A 22,100-nucleotide genomic window follows, 5' to 3' on the forward strand; every position below is an offset into this window, starting at 1 on the left:
CTCAACAAAATGTTAGCAAACTGAATCTAACAATGTATTTTAAAAAATCATTCACCGCAATCAAGTGGGATTTATTCCCAGGAGGCAAAAGTGGTTCAATATTCACAACTCAGTCAATGTGATATGTCACATCAATAAAAGAAAGTATAAAAATCATATGATCATTTCAATAGATATAGAAAAAGCATTTGACAAAGTACAAAATCCACTAATAATAAAAACCCTCAGCAAAGTAGGTGTAGAAGAAACATATCCCAACATAACAAAGTCCTTACATGAAAAACCCACAGCTAACATCATCCTCAATGGACTGAAGCAAGACAAAAATATCCAAACTCACTACTTTTATTCAACATAGTGCTAAAAGTCTTAGCCACAGCAATCAAACAACAAAAAGAAATAAAATTAGTAAGGAAGAAGTAAAACTCTTACTATCTTCATATGACATCATATTGTATATAGAAAATTATAAAGAATCCACCAAAAAACTACTAGAACTGATGAATGAATTCATAAGGTCACAGGATACAAAGTTAATATACATAAATCCTTTGCATTTCTATACACTAATTAATTATATACTTCATTAAGTAACAGAAAGGGACATTAAGAAAACAATACATTTACACTTACATCAGAAATAATAGAATATCTTGGAATAAACTAAACCAAGAAGATGAAAGTTTTGTATTCTGAAAACTATAAAACATTGATGAAAGAAATTGAAGATGGCACAAATAGAAAGATATTCTATGCTCATGGAATTCTATGCAACTGGAATAACAAATATAATTAAAATGTCCATACTATTGAAAGCCATCTACAGATTTATTGCAATCCCTACCAAAACACCAATAGCATTTGGGGTGCCTGGGTGGCCCAGTTGGCTAAGTGACCAGCTCTTGATTTTGGTTCAAGTCATGGTCTTAGGTCATGAGATTGAGCCCGAGGTCAGGCTGTGCACTGAGTGTAGGACCTGCTTAAGAGTCTCCCTCCTTACTTTACCTCTCCCTGCTCACATTCTTTCTCTCTCTCTCTAAAGAAAAAAAAATACCAACAGCATTTTTCACAGAACTAGAATAATATTAAAATTTGTATGGAACCATAAAAGACCCTGAATAGCCAAAGCAATCTTGAAAAAGAAAAACAAAACTATAACCTCTGGAGATTTTGATTCCTTCTGTGTGAGATGGTGCCTGGGAATCTGTTTTTGTGAGTAGAGCTTCAAGTGATTCTCAAGGATCAAGCAGGTTTGGGAAATATTGGTTTGGTAGTTAACAGGGCTTTGGAAGCAGATGGATCAGGGTTCTAGACACATTTCATTTAATTGCCAGCTGTGTGTTTTGGAGCACATAAATAACTTCCTTAAGTGTTAGTTTTCTCTAATAGCAATACTTACCTCTTAAAATTATTGAGAGCATTAAACGAAATACCTATATAAAGAGTGGGGCTCCTAATAAATATGCAACATTATCTACTATAATTATGTTCTATTTAACAATAATTAGACAAATATTTAAGCATTTATGGCCAATGATGAAGACTTATTCTTTGCCCTCTAGGTGGAGATGAGATTTTACAGTAAAAGCAGTAAGTTATGTCATCAAGGGACACTGGCTGGCTCAGTTGGTAGAGCATGTGACTCTTGACCTTGGGGTCCTGAGTTCAAGCCCACATTGGGTATAGAGTGAAAAAAAAGTTATGTCATCAAGTAAGTTAAGAGCCATTTTTTTTTAAGAAAAGAAATCACATAGGCAGAATATGCTAGAATTGAGTTATAGGGTGAGTGAGTAGGATGGAGTCATGTGGCAACTAGGAACAATGAAGATTCAAAGGCGGGAAATGATAAAGCTTCTTCACAAAACAGTGAACAATCCTATTGGTCTCTTTCATATGACAAACTTGTAGTAGTGTCAGGAGATAAGGATAGAAAGATTGATGGGTTTTGAGAGATTTGTTTCCACTGAAGATTTTGGACAGGAGAATAATAGTAAGAATGTAGTGTACTTTAACCATCTTAAAAAGGTACAGATTAACCTAGCAATAGTGTGAATGTAAGAATTAATTCTGGAGAAAAATAAGGAGTTTATTTCAATAGTAATAGTGATTCAGTAGTAAATCAGGGTTAATAACAATGGGAATCTACCTCTCAAAACAAAATGCAGATGCTTAAAATACATCTGAAGGGCACTTGGGTAGCTCAGTCAGTTAAGTGTCTGCCTTAGGCTCAAGTCATGATTCAAGGGTCCTGGGATCGAGTCCTGCGTTGGGCTCCCTGCTCAGGGGGAGTCTGCTTCTCCCTCTACCCCTCTACCCTGCTCCTGAGCACTCTCTCTCTCTCTCTCATGCACTCTCTCTCCTTCTCAAATAAATAAATAAAATCTTTAATAAAATACATCTAAAAGATGCTGTGTTTAACTCCTATAGTCTAGGTAAATAAAGAAAAAAAATGCACATATTAAAGATTTTCCATGTGGTCCATTAAAAAAAAAATAAAACAAAAACAAAAGTGGAACTATCACAATCCAAGATTTCAAAATATATCACAAAGCTATAGTAATCAAAACAGTATGGCACTGGCAAAAAATAGACACAGATCAATGGAACAGAGAGCCTAGAAATAAACCCATGATAATACGGTCAATTAATCTTCAACAAAGGAGGCAAGAATATGCAATAGGAAAAAGTCTATTCAACAACTGGTGTTAGAAGAACCGAACAGCTGCATGCAAAAAAATGACATCCAAAGTACAGAAATATATAAAGAACTTATACAACTCAACACCATAAAAACAATTAATCCAATTAGAGAATGTGCAGAAGACACGAACATTTAACCAAAGAAGATATTTATCCAAAGAAGACATCCAGATGATCAAGAGATGCATGAAAAGATTCTCAACATCACTCATCATCAGGGAAATGCAAATCAAAACCATAATAAGATATCACCTCACACATGTGAGAATGGCTAAAATCAAAAACACGAGAAACAAGTATTTATGAGGATATGGAGAAAAAGGCATGCTTGTGCACTGGTGGTGGGAATGTAAACTAGTATAGCCAGAATACAAAAGCACTAATTTGAAAAGATACATGTTCCCTATGTTTATTGCAGCATTATTTACAATAGTCAAATATTGGAAGGACCCCAAGTGTCCATCAATAAATGAGTGGATAATGAAGATGTTGTATATTTTATATACTGGAAGACTACTCAGCCATAAAAAGAAAATCATGCCATTTGCAAAAACATGGATTAGAGAGTATAATTCTAAGAAAACAAGTCAGTCAGAGAAAAGCAATACCAGATTGTTTCACCATATGTGGAATTTAAGAAACAAAACAAAGAAATAAAGAGGCAAAACAAAAAAATAGACTCTTAACTATAGATTACAGACTGATGGTTACCAGAGTTCAATAAAACACACACACACACACACACACACACACACAGAGAGAGAGCTAACATAATACTCAATGATGAGTTAAAATTTTTTCTTTGAGAACTGGAACAAAACAAAGATGACTGTTTTCATGACTTCTGTTCAATTTGGGATTGGAAATTCTATCCAGAGCAATAAAAAGAAATAAAAGATATCCCAGTTGGAAAGAAAAGAGCAAAATTATCTTTTTCCAGATAACATGATCTTATATATAGAAACCCATAAATACTACACACACAGATACACGCAATATTAGAACTAATAAAGAAATTCAGCAAAGTTGCAGGATACAAAATCAAGACATAAAAATCAGTTGCATTTCTACACACTAAAGGTGAACATTCTGAAAAGGGAATAAAGTTATCAGTTCCATTTATAATAACATCAACAAGAATAAAATACTTAGGAATAAACTTGAGATAAAAGACTTGTACACTGGAAACTACAAAACACTGATGAAAATCATTAAAGAAGACACAAGTGGAAAGGTATTCCATGTTCAATGATTGGAAGACTTAATATGGTTAGGGTGTCAATACTACTTACTTAAAGTGACTTGCAGATTCAATGCAATCCTTATAAAATCCCTTGGGTTTTGTTTGTTTGTTTGCTTGTTTGCAGAAATAGGAAAACTTATCCTAAAAATCATTATGGCATCAAAGGACCACAAATAGTTAAAATGATCTTGAAAAAGAAGAAAAAACTTAGACTCCTGCTTACTGATTTCAAATTTACTAAAAAGCTGTGTAAGCAATAAAATGTAGTACTGACAAAGACACCATATAGACCAATGGAAAAGAATAAAGAGCCCAAGGATAAAGTCCTGGATATATGGTCAAATGACTTTCAGTAAGGTTGCCACAGAAATTCAATGGAAGAAAAAAAGTCTATTTAATAAATGGTGCTGGGAAAACTGGATATCCACATAAAAAATAAATGAACATGGACTTTTACCCTACATCATAAACAAAACTAACTATAAATGTATTCTAGACATAAACATAAGTACTAAAACTATAAAATTCCTCAAAACATACTGGGGAAATTTCATGATATTGGGTTTAACAATGATAATTTGAATATAGCAAAAAACCACAGGCAAAATGAAAAAAATAGATAAATTGGATTTCATCTAAATTTAAAACTTTTATGCATCAGAGGATGCTATCAACTATTAAAAGCATCCCATAGATTGGGAGAAAATATTTGCAAACCATATATCCAATCAAGATTAATATTCAGAATCTAAAAAGAACTACTAAAATTCTCAAACTCAAATTTTTTTAAATGAACAAAGATTGGGAATAAATATTTCTCTAAGAAGATATGCAAATATCCAATATGCATATAGAGAGATGCTCAACATCACTAACCATTAAAGAATAAAAATGATAATGAAGTCTACTTCTCACCCATTAAAACGGCTATTATAAAAAAATGAAAACAACAAATGTTGGTGAGCATGTGAAGCGATTGTGACCCTTGGCAGAAATGAAAAGTAGTGGAAATTGGTATGGGAGTTCCTCAAAAATTAAACAATTGCCATATGATCCAGAAATACTTCTAGGTATATAATCAAAACAATGGTAAACAGTGATCTGAAAAGAGATTTGTACACCAATAGTGGTAGAAACCTTATTTACAATAGCCAAAAGATGAAACAAACCAAATGCCCGTTTATGGATAAAAGGATAAGCAACATATGATATTAACATGCAATGGAATATTATTCAGCCTTAAAAAGGAATGAAATTTTGATACAGCAACAAAATGGATGAATTTGAAAACATTATATCAGGTGAAATAAATCAGACTCAAAAGGATAAATACTGTAGGATTCCATTTGGATTAGGTACCTAGAATATGCAAATTTATAGAGACAGAAAGTAGAATAGTGATTACCAGGGCTGTGGGAAGGCTTGTTGGAGAGTTATAGTTTAATATATACACAGTTTCAGTTTATAGTGATGAAAATTTTCTGGAGATGGATAGTGATGGTGGTTGTACAAAAATGTGAATGTATTTGTGTTCCTGAACTGCACACTTGAAAATGATTAAGGGGGTACATTTTATGCTACATATATTTTACCACAAAATATAGTATGTAATTTATGTGTTAGTGTTTTAAAAACTAAAATAGGAGGTACACTCACTAAACTCATATTGTGAGAACAGTATATACTGCTATTCACAGCAGCCAAGGGTATCCTAAAAGATATCTTTTGTTACTATATGGGGAATATAAGGTCTAAACGAATTGAATTATTTTCCAGTTGAAAGGGTGGAGGGAAAGCAGAATATTTATTTAATCAGGACTTTAATCTTTTATGTGAGCATGCAAATAGTTTACATTTTAGCAACTTGAAACCAATTCCTGTTTTCCATTCTGAAAGAACAGGCAAATAAAAATTACCCTGCCCACATTGTAGAGATTTTTTTCACACCTTAATCTTTTACATTTTTGCTCAAGGAAAAACAAATAAAACCAAAGTAGTGGCGTACTCATGATTATCATTATTTCTATTTTCAGTGCTGTCATAGTCCTGTCTCCTGTTGTGGCCAGCCACAGTAAGGATGCATAATCAGATGGCAATTGTCAGGAATTTGTTTCCACCATATTATTTTATGACTCCTTCAGTTTCTCCCTCAGAATCAAGCATTGATATTTTCCACCCTGATCTTCCTCAAATATTGTAATGAGTATATGTGCTTCTTTCTTTAAAGATTTTATTTATTTGTTTGAGAGAGAGAGTGAGAGAGAGAGAGCAGGAGCAGAGGGTGGGGCAGAGGAAGAGGAGGAGCAGACACTCAGCTGAGCAGGGAGCCCAGCTCCCTGGGGTTCGATCTCAGGACCCCAAGATCGTGAACCGAGCCAAAGGCAGATGCTTAAAGTACTGAGCCACCCAGGCACCGCTGTGCTTATTTCTTTTGACAGAACATTTTCCTATCAGGTTTTGGGCTTATCATTTCTATTTGAATTTCAAGATCAAGACTTTTAAATACAGATCTTGGCAAATCCTTGTTATATTCCTTGTGTACAAGCAGGTTAATAGCATTTACTATTTTTCATACTTAATCACTAATGTCTGAAAACTGAAACAATATATTTAGGACTCAATATCTTCTGCTATTTCTTTATAAACAGGAAGAATTATAAAATCTCTTGTGACAATGAACATTTATATATGAAGTATTTAATAAACAATGATGCTCTAATTTTCAGAATACCAAAAAAAAAATTATTAGAGCACTAACATGCAGCTAGCTTGATAATCTTTTGTTAATAGAAATATATGATATATATGAAGCCAAAGTTTTGCAGCTACCATTTGGATAGTGCCTCCAATAATCTCTGCTCAGCACCTGTATCTCCCTACCTTGAAACAGAAACTTTTCCAACATTATATGCATTGCTTCTTTAAAGATAAACAGTAGAATGATTTAAATCTGCTGACATAGATGTTTTATTTGATAAAGCATCACCTCGGTTATGAATACTGTAACAAAGTAGTGACTACCAGATATCCCTCATCTTGTTCACTAACTGTGGTGAATAAAAATGGTATGCATCCTTTTTTTCCCTTTAGCTCTTTCCAAAAATCCTTCTTAAAATGTGGAGATAGTTGGAGTTCCATCAATCATCTTCAAAGCACCAAGGAGAGTATTACTGTACAGGGTCTATAGCTGAAAATTAGACTGAATCTATATCATTGATGACATGGAACCCCTTAATTTCTCTGGATAAAAAATAGCCATATATTTTTAACATGATGAGAAAGAATAAACCAACAACTGTTTAAGCCATTCTTAGGGGGTCTTGTCTCATGCAATTCCTAATTCAAATAGTCTGTGTTTGACTAGTTAGAAATAATGGGGAGTTAAAAATTCAAGACACTTTTGGCAATAATTTGGGAAATATTTTTGAAAATAAATTTCACAAAATTAAAACTTATTACAAAGTTTTAAAAATGAGGGTTTTTTTGTGAGAATTTGGGGTGACAACTTTTGGATACTTTTTTTACAACCTAATTTTTAAAATAAACATTAGTAAAGATAGGCAGTAATAGGACTTTAATATGTATGGCAAATACTTCCATAATTATCAGATGAAATAATACATATATATATCTTTATTGAAGCATAATTACCATACAATGTTTTATTAGTTTCAGGTGTACAACATATTGATTTGACAGTTATATATATTTTTCAATGCTCATCATAAGTATGAAACCATCTGTCACAACACAATGTTATTACAGTATTATTAAATATATTCCTTGTGGTATACTTTAAAAAGAAGATTTATTTATTTGAATGAGAGAAAGGGAGAGTGAGTGCACGAGTTGAGGGAGTGGCAGAGGGAGAGAATCCTTAAGCAGATTCCCTGCTGAGCATGGAGCCCAATGTGAGGCTAAATCTCACACCCATGAGATCATAACCTGAGCAGAAACCAAGAGTCCGACATTCAATAGACTGAGCCATTCAGGCGCTCCCCACCCCATGCTGTACTTTTTATCTCCATGACACTTATTTTATAACTGGAAGTTTGTATCTCTTAATCCACTTTATCTATTTCACACATCCCCCAAACCACCTCCCCTCTGGCAACCGCCACCAATTTGTTTCCTGTATTTAAGAGTCTGTGACCAGAGGACACATGAAAAGATGCTCAACATCACTAATCATCAGGGAAATGCAAATCAAAACCACAATGAGATATCATCTCACACTTGTCAGAATGAATAGTATCAAAAAGATAAGAAATAAGGCTACATGTATGTGCTGGAGGAACCTCAGAAAGACTGATGATGGCAAGAATGTGGAGAAAAGGCAACCTTCATGCACTGATAATGGGAATAAACTGGTGCAGTCACTGTGGAAAACAGTATGGATGTTCCTCAAAAAGTTAAAAATAGAAATACCATATGATCAAGAAATTCTACTATTGGGAATGCAAGTTGGTACAGCCACTCTGGAAAACAGTGTGGAGGTCCCTTAAAAAGTTAAAAATTGAGCTACAATGATCCAGCCATTGCACTACTGGGTATTTACCCCAATGATACAGATGTAGTGAAGAAAAGGGCTCAATGCACCCCAATGTTCATAGCAGCATTGTCCACAATAGCTAAATCGTGGAAGGAGCCAAGATGCCCTTCAACAAATGACTAGATTAAGAAGTTGTGGTCCATATATACAATGGTATATTANATGGAATATTACTCAGCTATCAGAAAGAACGAGTTCTCAACATTTGCTGCAACATGGACAGCACTGGAGGAGATAATGCTAAGTGAAATAAGTCAAGCAGAGAAAGACAATTATCATATGATTTCTCTCATCTATGGAACATAAGAACGAGGAAGATCAGTAGGGGAAGAAAGGGATAAAGAAGGGGTAATCAGAAGGGGGAATGAAGCATGAGAGACTATGGGCTCATAGAAACAAACTGAGGGCTTCAGAGAAGAGGGGGTGGGGGAATAGGATAGACTGGCGATGCATAGTAAGGAGGTCATATACTGCATGGTGCACTGGGTGTTATACACAACTAATGAATCATCGAACTTTATATCAGAAACCAGGGATGTACTGTATGGTGACTAACATAATATAATAAAAACATTAAATATATATAAAAAAAGAAATTATACTATTGGATATTTACCCAAACAAAATGCAAACACAATGAAAACACTAATTCAAAAAGATATATGCATCCCTATGCTTATTGCAGCATTATTTATAATAGTCAAGATGTGGAAACAACTCTAGCACTTATCCATGGATGAACGAATAAAGAAGATGTGAGATTATATATATACAGAGAGAGAGAGAGGGAGAGAGAATAGAATATTAGTCATCCATAGAAGATAATGAGATCTTGCCATTGGTGACAACATGGATGGACCTAGAGGGTATTATATTAAGTGAAATAAGTCAGGCAGAGAAAGACAAATACCATATGATTTCACTGATATATGGAATCTAGAAAACTAAATGAACAAACAGCAGAAGCAGACCCATAAGTACAAAGAACAAACTGATGTTTGCCAGAGCAGGGTAGAGAGATGGTCAAATGGGTGAAGGACAGTGAAAGAAACATGAATGGTGATAGATGGTAGCTACCCCTGTTGTAAGCATAGCTTAATGTATAGACTCCAAATCACTGTTATACACCTGAAACTAATGTAATGTTGTATGTCAATGATACATCAATAAAAATTCAAGAACTATATATATATACATATATATATATAAAATATAGTTAGTATATAATTATCCTACATTTGTCTATATGGGCATATAAATAAAGAATTTTTGGACAATGGATAATAGTTACTTCTCAGATATGTGCCTTTTTTTTTTGCTTCAATGTGTTTATCTTTATTATTTTCATCACAAAAATGAGTGTATATTATTTTAACAGCTATTTTAAAGTATTTGGAGGGAAAGATTATTCATGGCATTAGTACAATCTATGTACTATTAGACAAGTTAATAAAATACAGTGAATGAACAGTATGATTTTCAATTCAGTGAATATACATAATGTCCATGAAAAAGGTATGAAATAGCCAATAAAACGTTCATAGCAAAATAATCTGTGTGAATGCATATTTAAACTTTTTTTTCTTATTTTAAAGTTTTTTTTTATTTTTGAAAGCAAATTTACAATCAAATTGTGAGAAAAATATTAAACATGCATTTGAAAATAGAGCATAAAATATTAGGAATAAAATAAAATAAATATTAGGAATTTATTTGGGAATGAAAAGCCACATACCTTATTAGCACCACAAACAGTTCCTTCTTTTACCCACATCATTTCACCATCTCTAGAATTATGTGGAAAATCCAAAGCAACACAGAGGTGTCCAGTTATATTGGCATAAATAACAGTGGCATTTGGAATTTTAATTATTTCTTCCCTTTTATATTGACATATTAATTTTCCACACGGCAGATCCCTATAATTTATGAATAAATTAAATCATTAGATTTCAATAAAAAGAAATATTAGAATATCATTTATAAAGCAAAAAGATTTAGGTAAAGCATTTAAGGCTTGCAAAAACATGCATGCAATTAATTGTAAATATCAAAAAGTATAAAGGCTTTGCTTGCATTGTTAAAAATAACTGAATATTTTAATAATTTTTAACTATTTCCCAGTTAGCCTGATCACTTTTTTGGTAATAATTCCTTCACTCTTTTTTTGATTTGTAAAGATAAGCAATTCCAAGATTATTCTATTTTTAAAAATTAGTAAAGTTGGTAAAGTTTATCTAATACCAGTCTTATTGGATTTTCTTTTCAATTGTTCAAACATAATACCTACTCTCAGAATTATGGGTCCCAAACAGACAAGACATTGAGACTCACATTCAGAAAGCATTATACACAATAAATATTAAAATAAAACCATGAAAGATACATCATAAAGATAGTGTTGTGAAATACAGAAAAAGTGATAAAAGTAATGAAAACAGAAAAAAGCATTAAAAGCAAAAGAACAATTATAAAATTTAAGATTGACTTCCCAAGAAAAACAGTGACCAGAAGATTATTGAATGACAGACTAAAAAAAGAAACAAATTGTCTTCCCACTCTATATGCAGAAAAAATATCTTTCAAAATGAAACATGGCATTTTCAGACAATAATTAAGAAAATTTGTCACCAGCAGTCCTGAACTAAAGAAAATATAAACAAAGTTCTTCACACTGAAAGGAACTTATCCTAGATGGAAGCTTACAGAAGTACAAAATGTATATAACTCTATCAGATTGAGGAAGTCCCTTTTTATTCCTAGTTAGATGACAATATTTATCATGGATCAGTACTAGATTTTGTGATAAGTTAGACACAGAACCAAGAACATTGTGCTAATAAATCTAAATGAGGGGGCTATGGGATAAAGAGAGAAGATATATTTAAATTATCTACCCCCAAAACAAATATAGAACTGGGCAAATTTGTCAAAACAACCATTTCAGGGCTATAGAAACTGATCAAAACAAATAAAAAAGTGAGAATCATTTATGAAAAGCTGCCATAAAACCAAGTAAGAATAGTGGGAGTTGTGTTCTTTTTTGATGAGTCTGCTCCTATGCCCTCTCCCAAATCGGTTGATGCTATTATTTTACTAGGGCAGGGCTGGTCATGAAAACCTTTAAATTAAATGTCAGAGGAATAGTTCTAGACTTGGTGAAGAGGACAAATAATCTCACCCATCAATACTTTGAATAAAAGTAGTAATAAGGTAGGAAAAGAATGTAAAACCAGAAGCACTGTGAGCCCAAGGTTGAGATCTCAATTGGCATTAGTCAGCTATTAAAGGTTTGTTTGTTCAACAATTAAAATCCCATGTGATCTGACAGATCAGACAGAAATTAAAGGCATGATCCTGGAAATAGTAGTTCCACAAAGGGTAGTGATAAACTCTCCTTATATCACATCCCTAGCTGACAGGGAGGCTACATGTATGTGCTGGAGGAACCTCAGAAAGACTGAAGAGAAGCTACACCAGTGAAAACTTTATATTTGCCTATAATCTAAATGTGCTCCCCAATTATAAAGAAAAGCCTAAAACCACATGGTTCTAGAGATAAGTTCTATGAAATGAATAAAGAAAAAAGTAATTCTACACAAATATTGACAGAAAGTGAGAAATCAATCAGTGTAAAACACCACATTAATAAAAGAAAGGAAAAGAACCATATGATCATTTCAATAGATGCAGAAAAAAAGCATTCAACAAACTACAACATCCATTCATGATAAAAACCCTCAACAAAGTAGGGTTAGAGGGAACATACCTCAATGTAATCAAGGCCATTTATGAAAAACCCACAGCTAATATCATCCTCAATGGGGAAAAACTGAGAAAGCTTTCTTTCTCTATAGTCAGGAACAAGACAGAGATGTTCACTCTCAACCGTGTTATTTAATGTAGTACTGGAAGCCTAGCCACAGCAATCAGACAAGAAGAAGAAGAGGAAGAGGAAGAGGAAGGAGAAGAGGAAGAAGAAGAGGAGGAACAACAACAACAACAACAAGAACGAGAGGGGGAGAAGGGGGAGGGGGCAAAAGGGGGGAAGAGAGGGAAAGAAGGGGAGAGGAAAAAAAGAAAAAAGAAAAGAGAAAGAAAGAGAGAGAGAAAGAAAAAAAAGAAATAGAGAAACAAAGAAAAGGCATCTAAAGCAGCAAGGAAGAAATAAAACTTTCACTATTTGCAGATGACATGATACTGTATAGAAAAGACCTGAGACTCCAAGAAACTGATAGTACTGATACACAAATTCAGTAAAATCACAGGATACAAAATCAATGTACAGAAACCTGTCACATTTTTATACAAAAATAATGAAGCAGCAGACAGAGAAAATAAAGATTCAATCCCATTTACAATTGCACCAAAAAACTATAACTTACCTAAGGATAAACCTAAACAAAGAGGTGAAATACCTATACTCTGAAAAGTATAAAACACTGATGAAAGAAATTGAAGATGACACAAAGAAATGGAAAGACATTCCATGCACATGGATTGGAAGGACAAATATTGTTAAAATGTCTACATTACCCAAAGCAATCTAAACATTCAGTGCAATCTCTATCAAAACACCACCAGCATTTTTCACAGAACTAGAACAAACAATCTTAAAATTTTTATGGAATTGCAAAAGACCCTGAATATCCTAAGCAAATTTGAAAGAGAAAAGCAAAAGCTGGAAGCATCATAAGTCCGGACTTCAAGTTATATTATGAAGCTGTAGTAATCAAAACAGTATGGTACTAGCATGAATCAATAGAACAGAATAGAAAACCCAGAAATGAACCCATAACTATATGGTCAATTAATCTTTAACAAAGCAGGAGGGAATATACAATGGGAAAAAGACAGTCTCTTTAAGGAATGGTGTTGGGGAAACTGGACAGCTCCCTGCAGAAGAATGAAACTGGACCACTTTCTTACACGATACACAAAAATAAATTCAAAATGAATGAAAAACCTAAATGTGAGACAGGAATACCAAAATCCTAGAGAAAAAATAGGCAGTAACTTCTTTGACACTGGCCACAGCAACTTCTAACTACATATGTCTTCTGAGGGAGGGAGAACAAAAGAAAAAAAAATCCACAAAAAATCACTATCAGACTTCAGCAAAATAAAAAGCTTCTACACAGTAAAGGAAGTAACAAAACTAAAAGGCAACCTTTGGAATGGGAAATGTTTGCAAATGCCATGTCTGATAAAGGGTTGGTATCCAAAATATATAAATGACTAATACAACTGAACACTCAGAAAACAAATAATCCAGTTAAAAAATTGGCAGAGATATGAATAGACATTTTTTCCAAGGAAGATGTATGGATGGATAACAGACACTTGAAAAGGTGCTCCACATCACTGATCAAGGAAATGCAAATCAAAACTACAGTGAGATGTCACCTCACACAGGTCAGAATGGCTCAAGTCAATAACACAAGAAACAATTGATTTTGGTGAGGATATGGAGAAAGGGGAATCTCTTGCACTGTTGTTAGGAATGCAAACTGGTACAACCACTCTGGAAAACAGTATGGAAGTTCCTCAGGAAGTTAACAATGGAATTACCCTATGATCCAGCAATTGCACTACTAGGTATTTACCCAAAGGATACAAAAATACTGATTCAAAGGGATATATGCATCCCAATATTGACAGTGGCTTTATCTACAGTAGCCGAACCACAGAAATTAGCCCAAGTATCCATCAACTGATGAATGGGTAAAGAAGTATGAGATATATATAATGGAATATATACATATATAAAATGGAATATGACTCAAAGCTATAAAAAAGAATGAAATCTTGCCATTTGCAATAATGTGGATTGAGCTAGAGTATTAGGCTAACAGATAACATATGATTTCACTCATATATGCAAATTAAGAAACAAAACAAATGAACATGGGGGAAAAGAGAGAGAAAGAGGAAAACCAAGAAACAGACTCTTAACTAGAGAACAAATTGATGGTTACTAGTGGGGTGGTGGGTGGAGGGAGATGGGTTAAATAGGTGATGGGATTAAGGAGTGCACTTGTTGTGAGGAGCACGTGTTGTATATAAGTGTTGAGTCACTAAATTGTATACTTAAAACTAATATACTGTATGTTAACTGGAGTTTAAACAAAAACTTAGGGGCGCCTGGGTGGCACAGTCGTTAAGCATCTGCCTTTGGCTCAGGGCATGATCCCAGCATTCTGGGATTGAGCCCCACATCAGGCTCCTCCACTAGGAGACTGCTTCTTCCTCTCCCACTCCCCTGCTTGTGTTCTCTCTCTCGTTGGCTGTCTGTCTCTGTCAAATAAATAAAATATTTAAAAAATAAAAAATAAAAATAAATAAATAAAACAAAACATTAAGATTTCAAGAGCTAAAGTTAGATAAACAGAAGTAAATGAATTATATATTGTGAGTTATCACTATTTAAGGTATACGCAATATTTTAACAAATCGGGTATCTTGAAAATAATGTGAGCATCTATTTATAGTATATGTTATGCCATAAAATTTTTATTTGGCTTATGAATTGTTTTGGAGGTTCCAAATTCTACCACATACCCACTGATATATCAGAGGATTCAACAAATTGTCCTGCACCAAAAGTGGCAGGGGAGACAAACACCAGCCCAACTATATACTTGTTCTCAAAATAAATTCCTAATCAGCAAAATCTTAGCAATGATGAAAATAAAGATATCTTAGAGCAATTTTTTATGGCCTGACTTTTTCTGCCTTTGGGCAAAAAAGGAAAATGAAAAAGAGAAAAGCAGCTTTTGATGTTCAGGTGAAAGAATTAACAGCAAGGCATTAGAGTTGATATGAGTTGACTTGCACCTATAGCTAGATCATTGTGCCTAACTGTTGAATATAAGGAATTTTAGGAATATCAACCTTAAGCCAAGTTACTCTGTGGCCATGATGGGTCAAGACAAAGAGAAACCTGCTCCATAAATTATGTCTTGAATATAGAGAGACAAGACATAAACATGGTCCAAACAACAAAATTACCAAACGTCCCTCTCATCCAGCTGATATGAGTGACTGTTGCTCATTATCAATTATCAATGACAACTTCAACTTCTCTCCAGTCGTTCTTCTTTATATGTAAGATTTTTTGAGGTACCCAGTCATAAAACTACCTTCACTTTCTGAAAACATCCAATTCAGAAGAAAGATCCACTTCCTAAAATCCTGTTGCAAATCGAAGTCCCATAAAAATTTTCTAAAACTTTGGAACAAAGATGTCCCACAGTTTCCCATGGAGTTTCACTGATTGGTACATGTAATAAACCCAACTTGTGCAACTACAGTTGTGTTCCTGTGGTCTTTGGCTGGAAGGCATTGACACAGAACCTGATCTAAACTCATTTCTACAAAGAGTGGGTTAAAGTGGATTCCAGTAAGGGTAGAATTCTAATCTGAAACACACACACACACGCACACACACAAGGCACTGTAATTTAACCAGGAAGGGAAGAATTATATGAGAATAGAGCCTTAAAAATTGGAACTAAGTCAAGAGATATTATGGATTAAGATTTTTTAAATTCAATACAGAACATTCAATCTCTTAGCTTGAATAATCAGAGTGCAGAACTAAAAAATGGGCCTCATGTTAATTAGGTGACTGGAAATTTAAAGGTACTCAGCACTAAAGTGTGCATAAACTTCATCCTAAATCCTGGCAGACCACTGAACTAAGCATGTGCAGTGAAGACACCAGGGAGTTCATAAGAAGCATCTTAAGAGGCATAAAGAAATGAACAGTATTTCAGCTGCTGCTCACAGAGAGGTATTGTTTATAGTATAAGTCCAACTATGTTAAATTCCTTCCATAACAAAATTCTACAGCATTCAGAAAACATAAATGAATGCAAAGTTTCCATTACATATTACTCATAGTATACAATATAAAGTCAAAAAAAATTCTAAAAATAAAATGTGACATAGTCAAGGAGCAAATAAATCACTAGATATCAATTTCAAAATGACGTAAATATTGCAATTTTCAGAGAAGCACTGTATAGCAGCTAATATAAACATATCACTGATTTAAAGGAAAATACAGTCATGATAGCTTGAAGGGTTTTTTTAGTCAATATATGGAATCTTTGTACATAATTTTAGCAATTGTGAAATGACCTCTATGTATTTTGAGCTGGAACATATAAGAAGGCATCTTATCAATGTACTAAAATGTACTTTGTGGTGTTTAATAAAAAATAAAATTATCACTTTAAGTTCATGTTTTAAATACAGAGATATACGTGAACATATAAATAATTGTGTTATACATGTATGTGCATATATTACATGTATGTTCTAGCTCTATTGATTAAGAGGGCTTAGAGGTAATGAAAGACAGTGGAAGTAAGCACACCCAGTGCCCAGATATTTATTTTTTAAATATTATTCTCTACTAAAACGTTTATGGGCTACTTGGATAAATAGCTGAATCCAGAGTAGAGGTAGGAAAAGTATAACAGAACCTAGAAGATTTTGTGCTAGAAAAATTTGGAAGTTCTTAAAGATTCATATACACTTTTGAAAAAAACAGTGTGGCCAAATAAAAGAAACTCTCAGTAGCCAAACTGAGACAATTTGAAAAAGAATCAGAATAAATAATAACAGTAATGTATTCTATACTATTGAGGAAAATAACAATTGCTGAGTATGAATTGACATAAATAAACACATAAACAAACAAACAAATAATTATAGTGAAGGGAATACTTCCTACAGTACATTTCTAGTTTAAAAGCAGAGTCAATAATGGAGTTAGAAATCATCAATGGATTTTAAATTCAGTGGACCAAAGTTTGAAGAGGAACAAAGTATGTCCATGGTTTCAGTATAATTTAACCTAAAATATCCAAGATTGAGAAAAAATGCCATGTACCCTTTAAAAATTTCACCAAAGCATATATCACTTCAGTCATAAGCATGCCAAAATGCTTAAAATGAATCTAATTACAAAAAATATCCATCAAAACCAAATTGAGGGAAATCTTTAAAACAATTACTCCGTAGCATTAAAAAAAAAAACCTATGGAAAAGAAAAAATTAAAACAAAGAAAATTTTCTAGATTAAAGCGCATTATGATAAATACATTATGATATTAGATTAGACAAATACATTAGATAAAAGACACTTTGACTAAATGCAAATATATGACTGGATTTGAAAAATCCTTGCCTTCCTGAAAAAGCAAAATAACTCTAAATACTTCACTGAGACAATTATAGAAGTTTTAATATGAACCATATTTTATAGCTACAATATAGTTTTGTTAAGAAAATATCTTTATTGTCAGGAAAGACACGTTATTTATTTAGGGGTAAAGAAGAATAGTTTTCAATATTCTTTCAAATGGTTTAGGAAAATCATTTTGAAGACAGGAGAGGAAAGTTGGAAAAAGGATAAAGCAAAAGGGCAAAATGTAAACAATTGGTAAACCTTGGTAAATGCGTATGGGGAATCTGTACTATTCATGCAGACTAGAAGGGTTTTACAGAATTTTTACTTTTCCTATCAAACCAACTTTGAAATTATATCAAAATAAAATATTATAATAACAGTAACATTCTAGTTCTCATATATATATTAATTATAAAATTTAATAATTAACTCCCATATAGTGCATACTGTGTGTCAGTTCCACTCTAAATACTCTCAATAGAGTATCTAAATTCCACACTGGCATCAGCCCAGTGGTATTAGTGGAATTAATATTCACATTTTACATATCGGAAAAATGAAGCACATATCACACAAGTAGGTAAGCAGTGGGATTGGGATTTGAAAGAAAAATGTATGGCTATAGAGCACATGTTCTTAAACACAGTGCTTTACTTACTGGATAGTACAAATTCATACATTTTCATTTCCTCACTACAAGGAAATATGCTCATCCTTTGTAAAATTAAAATGACAGTGTGCAAAATAAGAATGAGCAGTCTGTCTAATGTTTTTAATGTACCTATACAAATTAAACACTCTGAGGGAAGGTGCAAGGGATAAGCAAATATATGAGAAAAAGCAGCATAAATATTCTGTATTAAAGACATTTATAATTTATAGTCTTACTTCATGATCAAGTAATATTTTGATTACTCATAAGCTTAATTATCTGGTGGTATTTTCTAATTTAAAGCAATAAATAGAGTTTCTCAGATAGATTTCTTAAAACATACTTAGTTTGACACTTTTTGTATCCTGAAGGACCTGAACCACAGTTTCCAGATTGATCAGTCTTAGAATTAAGGTAAATATAACACTCTTCAGGACCAAAATCTGCATCTGAAAAAAATGTGTAGTTAGTCATATTGAGCTTCTATTAATTTAAAATAATTTATGAATATATTTGAAATTCTGAAATAGTTTAAGATATATTGTAGAAAATATGATCATAACAAATTGAAAACAAAACTAGATTTAAGATAACACAAAATCATTTCAATGAAATAATTAAAAATTGAAAGCATTCTGATCTACTATCCAAAAAGATATCTTTAATTTAACCATGGTGCACAGTTTATTTTGCTTATTTTTTGTAAGTCTAGATATCTATAAGTGTATAAGAAACTAAAAATTGATTTATTGGTCAAGAACCTATTTTGCATAAATGTCTTTTCAAGTCAAACTAAGAAACTAATATCTTACTTTTGCATCAGATTTTCCAAAGACACAAATCTTGGGGAATCATAATTTTTACATTCACTACCCAATCCATGCACAAGATGTGTTCAATTCTCATAAGAGCTAATCTGCTTAAAGAGCAGTTTATTTATTATAACCTCCATTAGTTCTACTGTAGTGGAAAGATTAACCCAAAACCTTTGATAGGAAGATTTAACCACTGCATTGTGGTGCTGAAGAAAAATGGCACACCTAAGAGGATCCACGATGGACATCGGGATCTCAGCTGAAAATCCTACGGGCTCTAGTGAACTGAAAATAAGCAGGGTTTTTTTGTTTTGTTTTTTGTTTTGCTTTGTTGTTGTTGTTGTTTTTATCCTAGAGATCATTTGCAAGCCTGGTTATGGGTGAGAAGTCAAAATTATATGTTAAGCTAGTGAAGCAGGCCATTGATGGTGGACATAAAAATAGGCCAAAGTCGAAAGATTTTTATAGCTATAGTTATAAAATTAAAGATCCAAGGGGCCTCAACATATAGTTTCTTCTCCCCTCAAAGCTTTTTCCTGTTTCTAAACATGTGAAAAGCAGAAGATTCAGAAGATTCAACCAAAAGAGATTCTTAACTATAGGAAACAAAACTGAGGGGCAACTGGGTGATGGACATTAAGGAGGGAAGTTGATGTAATATACAACTTGGTGTTTATACAACTGTTGAACCATTAAACTAGCAATACACTATAAGTTAATTAATTGATTTTAAATACATTTTTTAAATAACAAAATAAAATAAAATATAAGGAGATGACTTCCATAAAGCAGTTTGGATTTTTCAGCAGTTTCTGTGTTGTGCTTACATATCTGCCAAGGGAAGGAGTCTCAGTAAATAAAACAACTCTCAATTGAAAACCCTGAAGTGTTATGCCATAGAAACAGCAGTGAACTAAATAGATGGAACTTTATTTAAACTCTAACCAAAGCTTAATACATATCAGTTTCAGATTTAATTAAAGTGATTACTCTCTCATTTCATACACTTAACAGAAGAAAAAGATGGATAATAATAATATCTTACAAAAAGCATTTTAAACTGAAAGCAGGGATTCAAAAAAGGAAAAAATTGAAGAAAACAAAAAAAATTTAACTAGAAATGTGTCTTTCTCATTCAAGAAAAAAATATAAGATAAAAACATCTACCTATATTAAAATAGTTGAGAAAAAGAACAATGAGACATATATATGAAAATTAATTACAAAGGATATAAATATGCAAGAAAGAAAAGTATCAAAAATGAATATATTGAAGTAATTTTGTGGAGAGGGAATTAAATATACATTAAAATTTTAAGAAAATCTGTATAATAATACAGTATTTACACCAGAGTTCCAAGAAACTCATGGAACATTAAGAAGAATTAAGCATACAGACATACACAAATACACCCAAACATGTGATATGAAGACTGGTTAAAAAAAAAAAATAGGGAAAATCCTGATAGCTCAAAGGGAAAACAGACACAACTTAAGAGTTTCTTTAGAAAGTATGGAAACCATGTAACAATAGAGTAACATCTTTAAAATGCTAATGGGGTTAGAGGTTTTAATTCAAGATGGCAAGGTAGGAATATTCTGAACTCACCACCTTCACGGGCACACCAAATCTTCAACTCCATATGGAAAAATTTAATCTCAAAAAAAACCTAAAAACTAACTGAGCAACTCCTACACACTGGACAAAGGAGAAAAAAACCCTCTTAAAACTTGGTAGAAGCGGAGGCACAGATGCCACCCCGGCATAGTGACCCACAATCGTGAATGTATATAAACCCAGAGCAATAACACAAAGAAAGCTGGAGTGCCTATACCAACATCACAAAAATGCAGTATAAGAAAAAAAATTGTTACTAAAGACAAAGAATTTTTACAATGACAAGAGAGTCAACCAGTGAAAAAATATTACAGTTATAAACGTGTTCCCTAAGAACAAAGCACCAAAATCTATGAATTAAAAACTGGCAGAAGGAATAGACAAAAATAATACCTGACTTTTATCAGCTTTCAATAGTGGACAGAACAAATAGATCAGTAAGGAAATACAAAATTAAAACACTATAAATGAACTAGACCTAAAAGATATCTGTAGAACACTTTACCCAACAATAGCAAGATACATATTCTTCTCCATGCATATGTGAGCCCAAGACAGTCTAAAGAAATTGAAAAGGACTGAAATCATATGAATTATGTTCTCTGAATACCATGGAATTCAATGAAAAATCAAAAATAAAAGTACATTAGGGAATGTACAAACATGAGAATTAAAAAACACACTCCTAAATAACCAAAGCACCAAAGAAAAAAAAATCTCATGGGAATTTAGAAAATACTTTAAAATGAGTAGGAATAAAAATATGACATACAAAAATTTATGAGAAACATTGAAAGCAGTATTTAGAAACTGATATCAGTAAGTGTTTAAAATAGGAAAGAATATTTCAAATTAATAACCTAGAAATCCATCTTTAGATACTAACAAAAAATTCTAAGCATAAAGTAAACACAAAGAAATAAATAAAAGGATTATAGCAGAAAACAATACAATAAAAAATAGACAAATGACAGAGAAAAATCAATGAAACCAAAATTTTGTTCTTTGAAAAGATCAACAATGCTGATGAATTTGAATTATTAAATCAGGAAATTGCCTGCAATGAAAAGGCTGAGTGCAGATGACTTCACTGGTAAATTCTCCAAAATTCTCAGACAATTAATACAATACATTACTGATTATTCCCAAAAATATGGGTAAGGAATTCTTTTGCCTCATACAGTGCAAATTATCAAAACAACTCAAGCCATTTCAAAAAAGAAAAAAAAATATTAGAACAATATCTCTCACAAATATAGACATAAAAATTTCAAAAAATCTACAGAATTTAAAAAACAAAACAAACAAACATGGTAGG

General features: G+C 32.6%; 1 protein-coding gene across 1 annotated transcript in view; it reads right to left on the minus strand.

The window, feature by feature from the left end:
- The window catches only part of ADAM2 (ADAM metallopeptidase domain 2), a 119,900-nt gene that overhangs the window by 18,009 nt on the left and 79,791 nt on the right, over positions 1–22,100 (minus strand). The window contains exons 15-16 of the mRNA XM_034647698.1: positions 18,693–18,798; positions 10,231–10,414 (exon numbers count right to left, since the gene is read on the minus strand). Coding sequence (XP_034503589.1) covers positions 10,231–10,414; positions 18,693–18,798 — 290 coding nt within the window. The remainder of the gene's footprint in view (positions 1–10,230; positions 10,415–18,692; positions 18,799–22,100) is intronic.

This window comes from Ailuropoda melanoleuca, chromosome 18 (genome assembly GCF_002007445.2).
Source record: "Ailuropoda melanoleuca isolate Jingjing chromosome 18, ASM200744v2, whole genome shotgun sequence".
Lineage (NCBI taxonomy): Eukaryota > Metazoa > Chordata > Mammalia > Carnivora > Ursidae > Ailuropoda > Ailuropoda melanoleuca.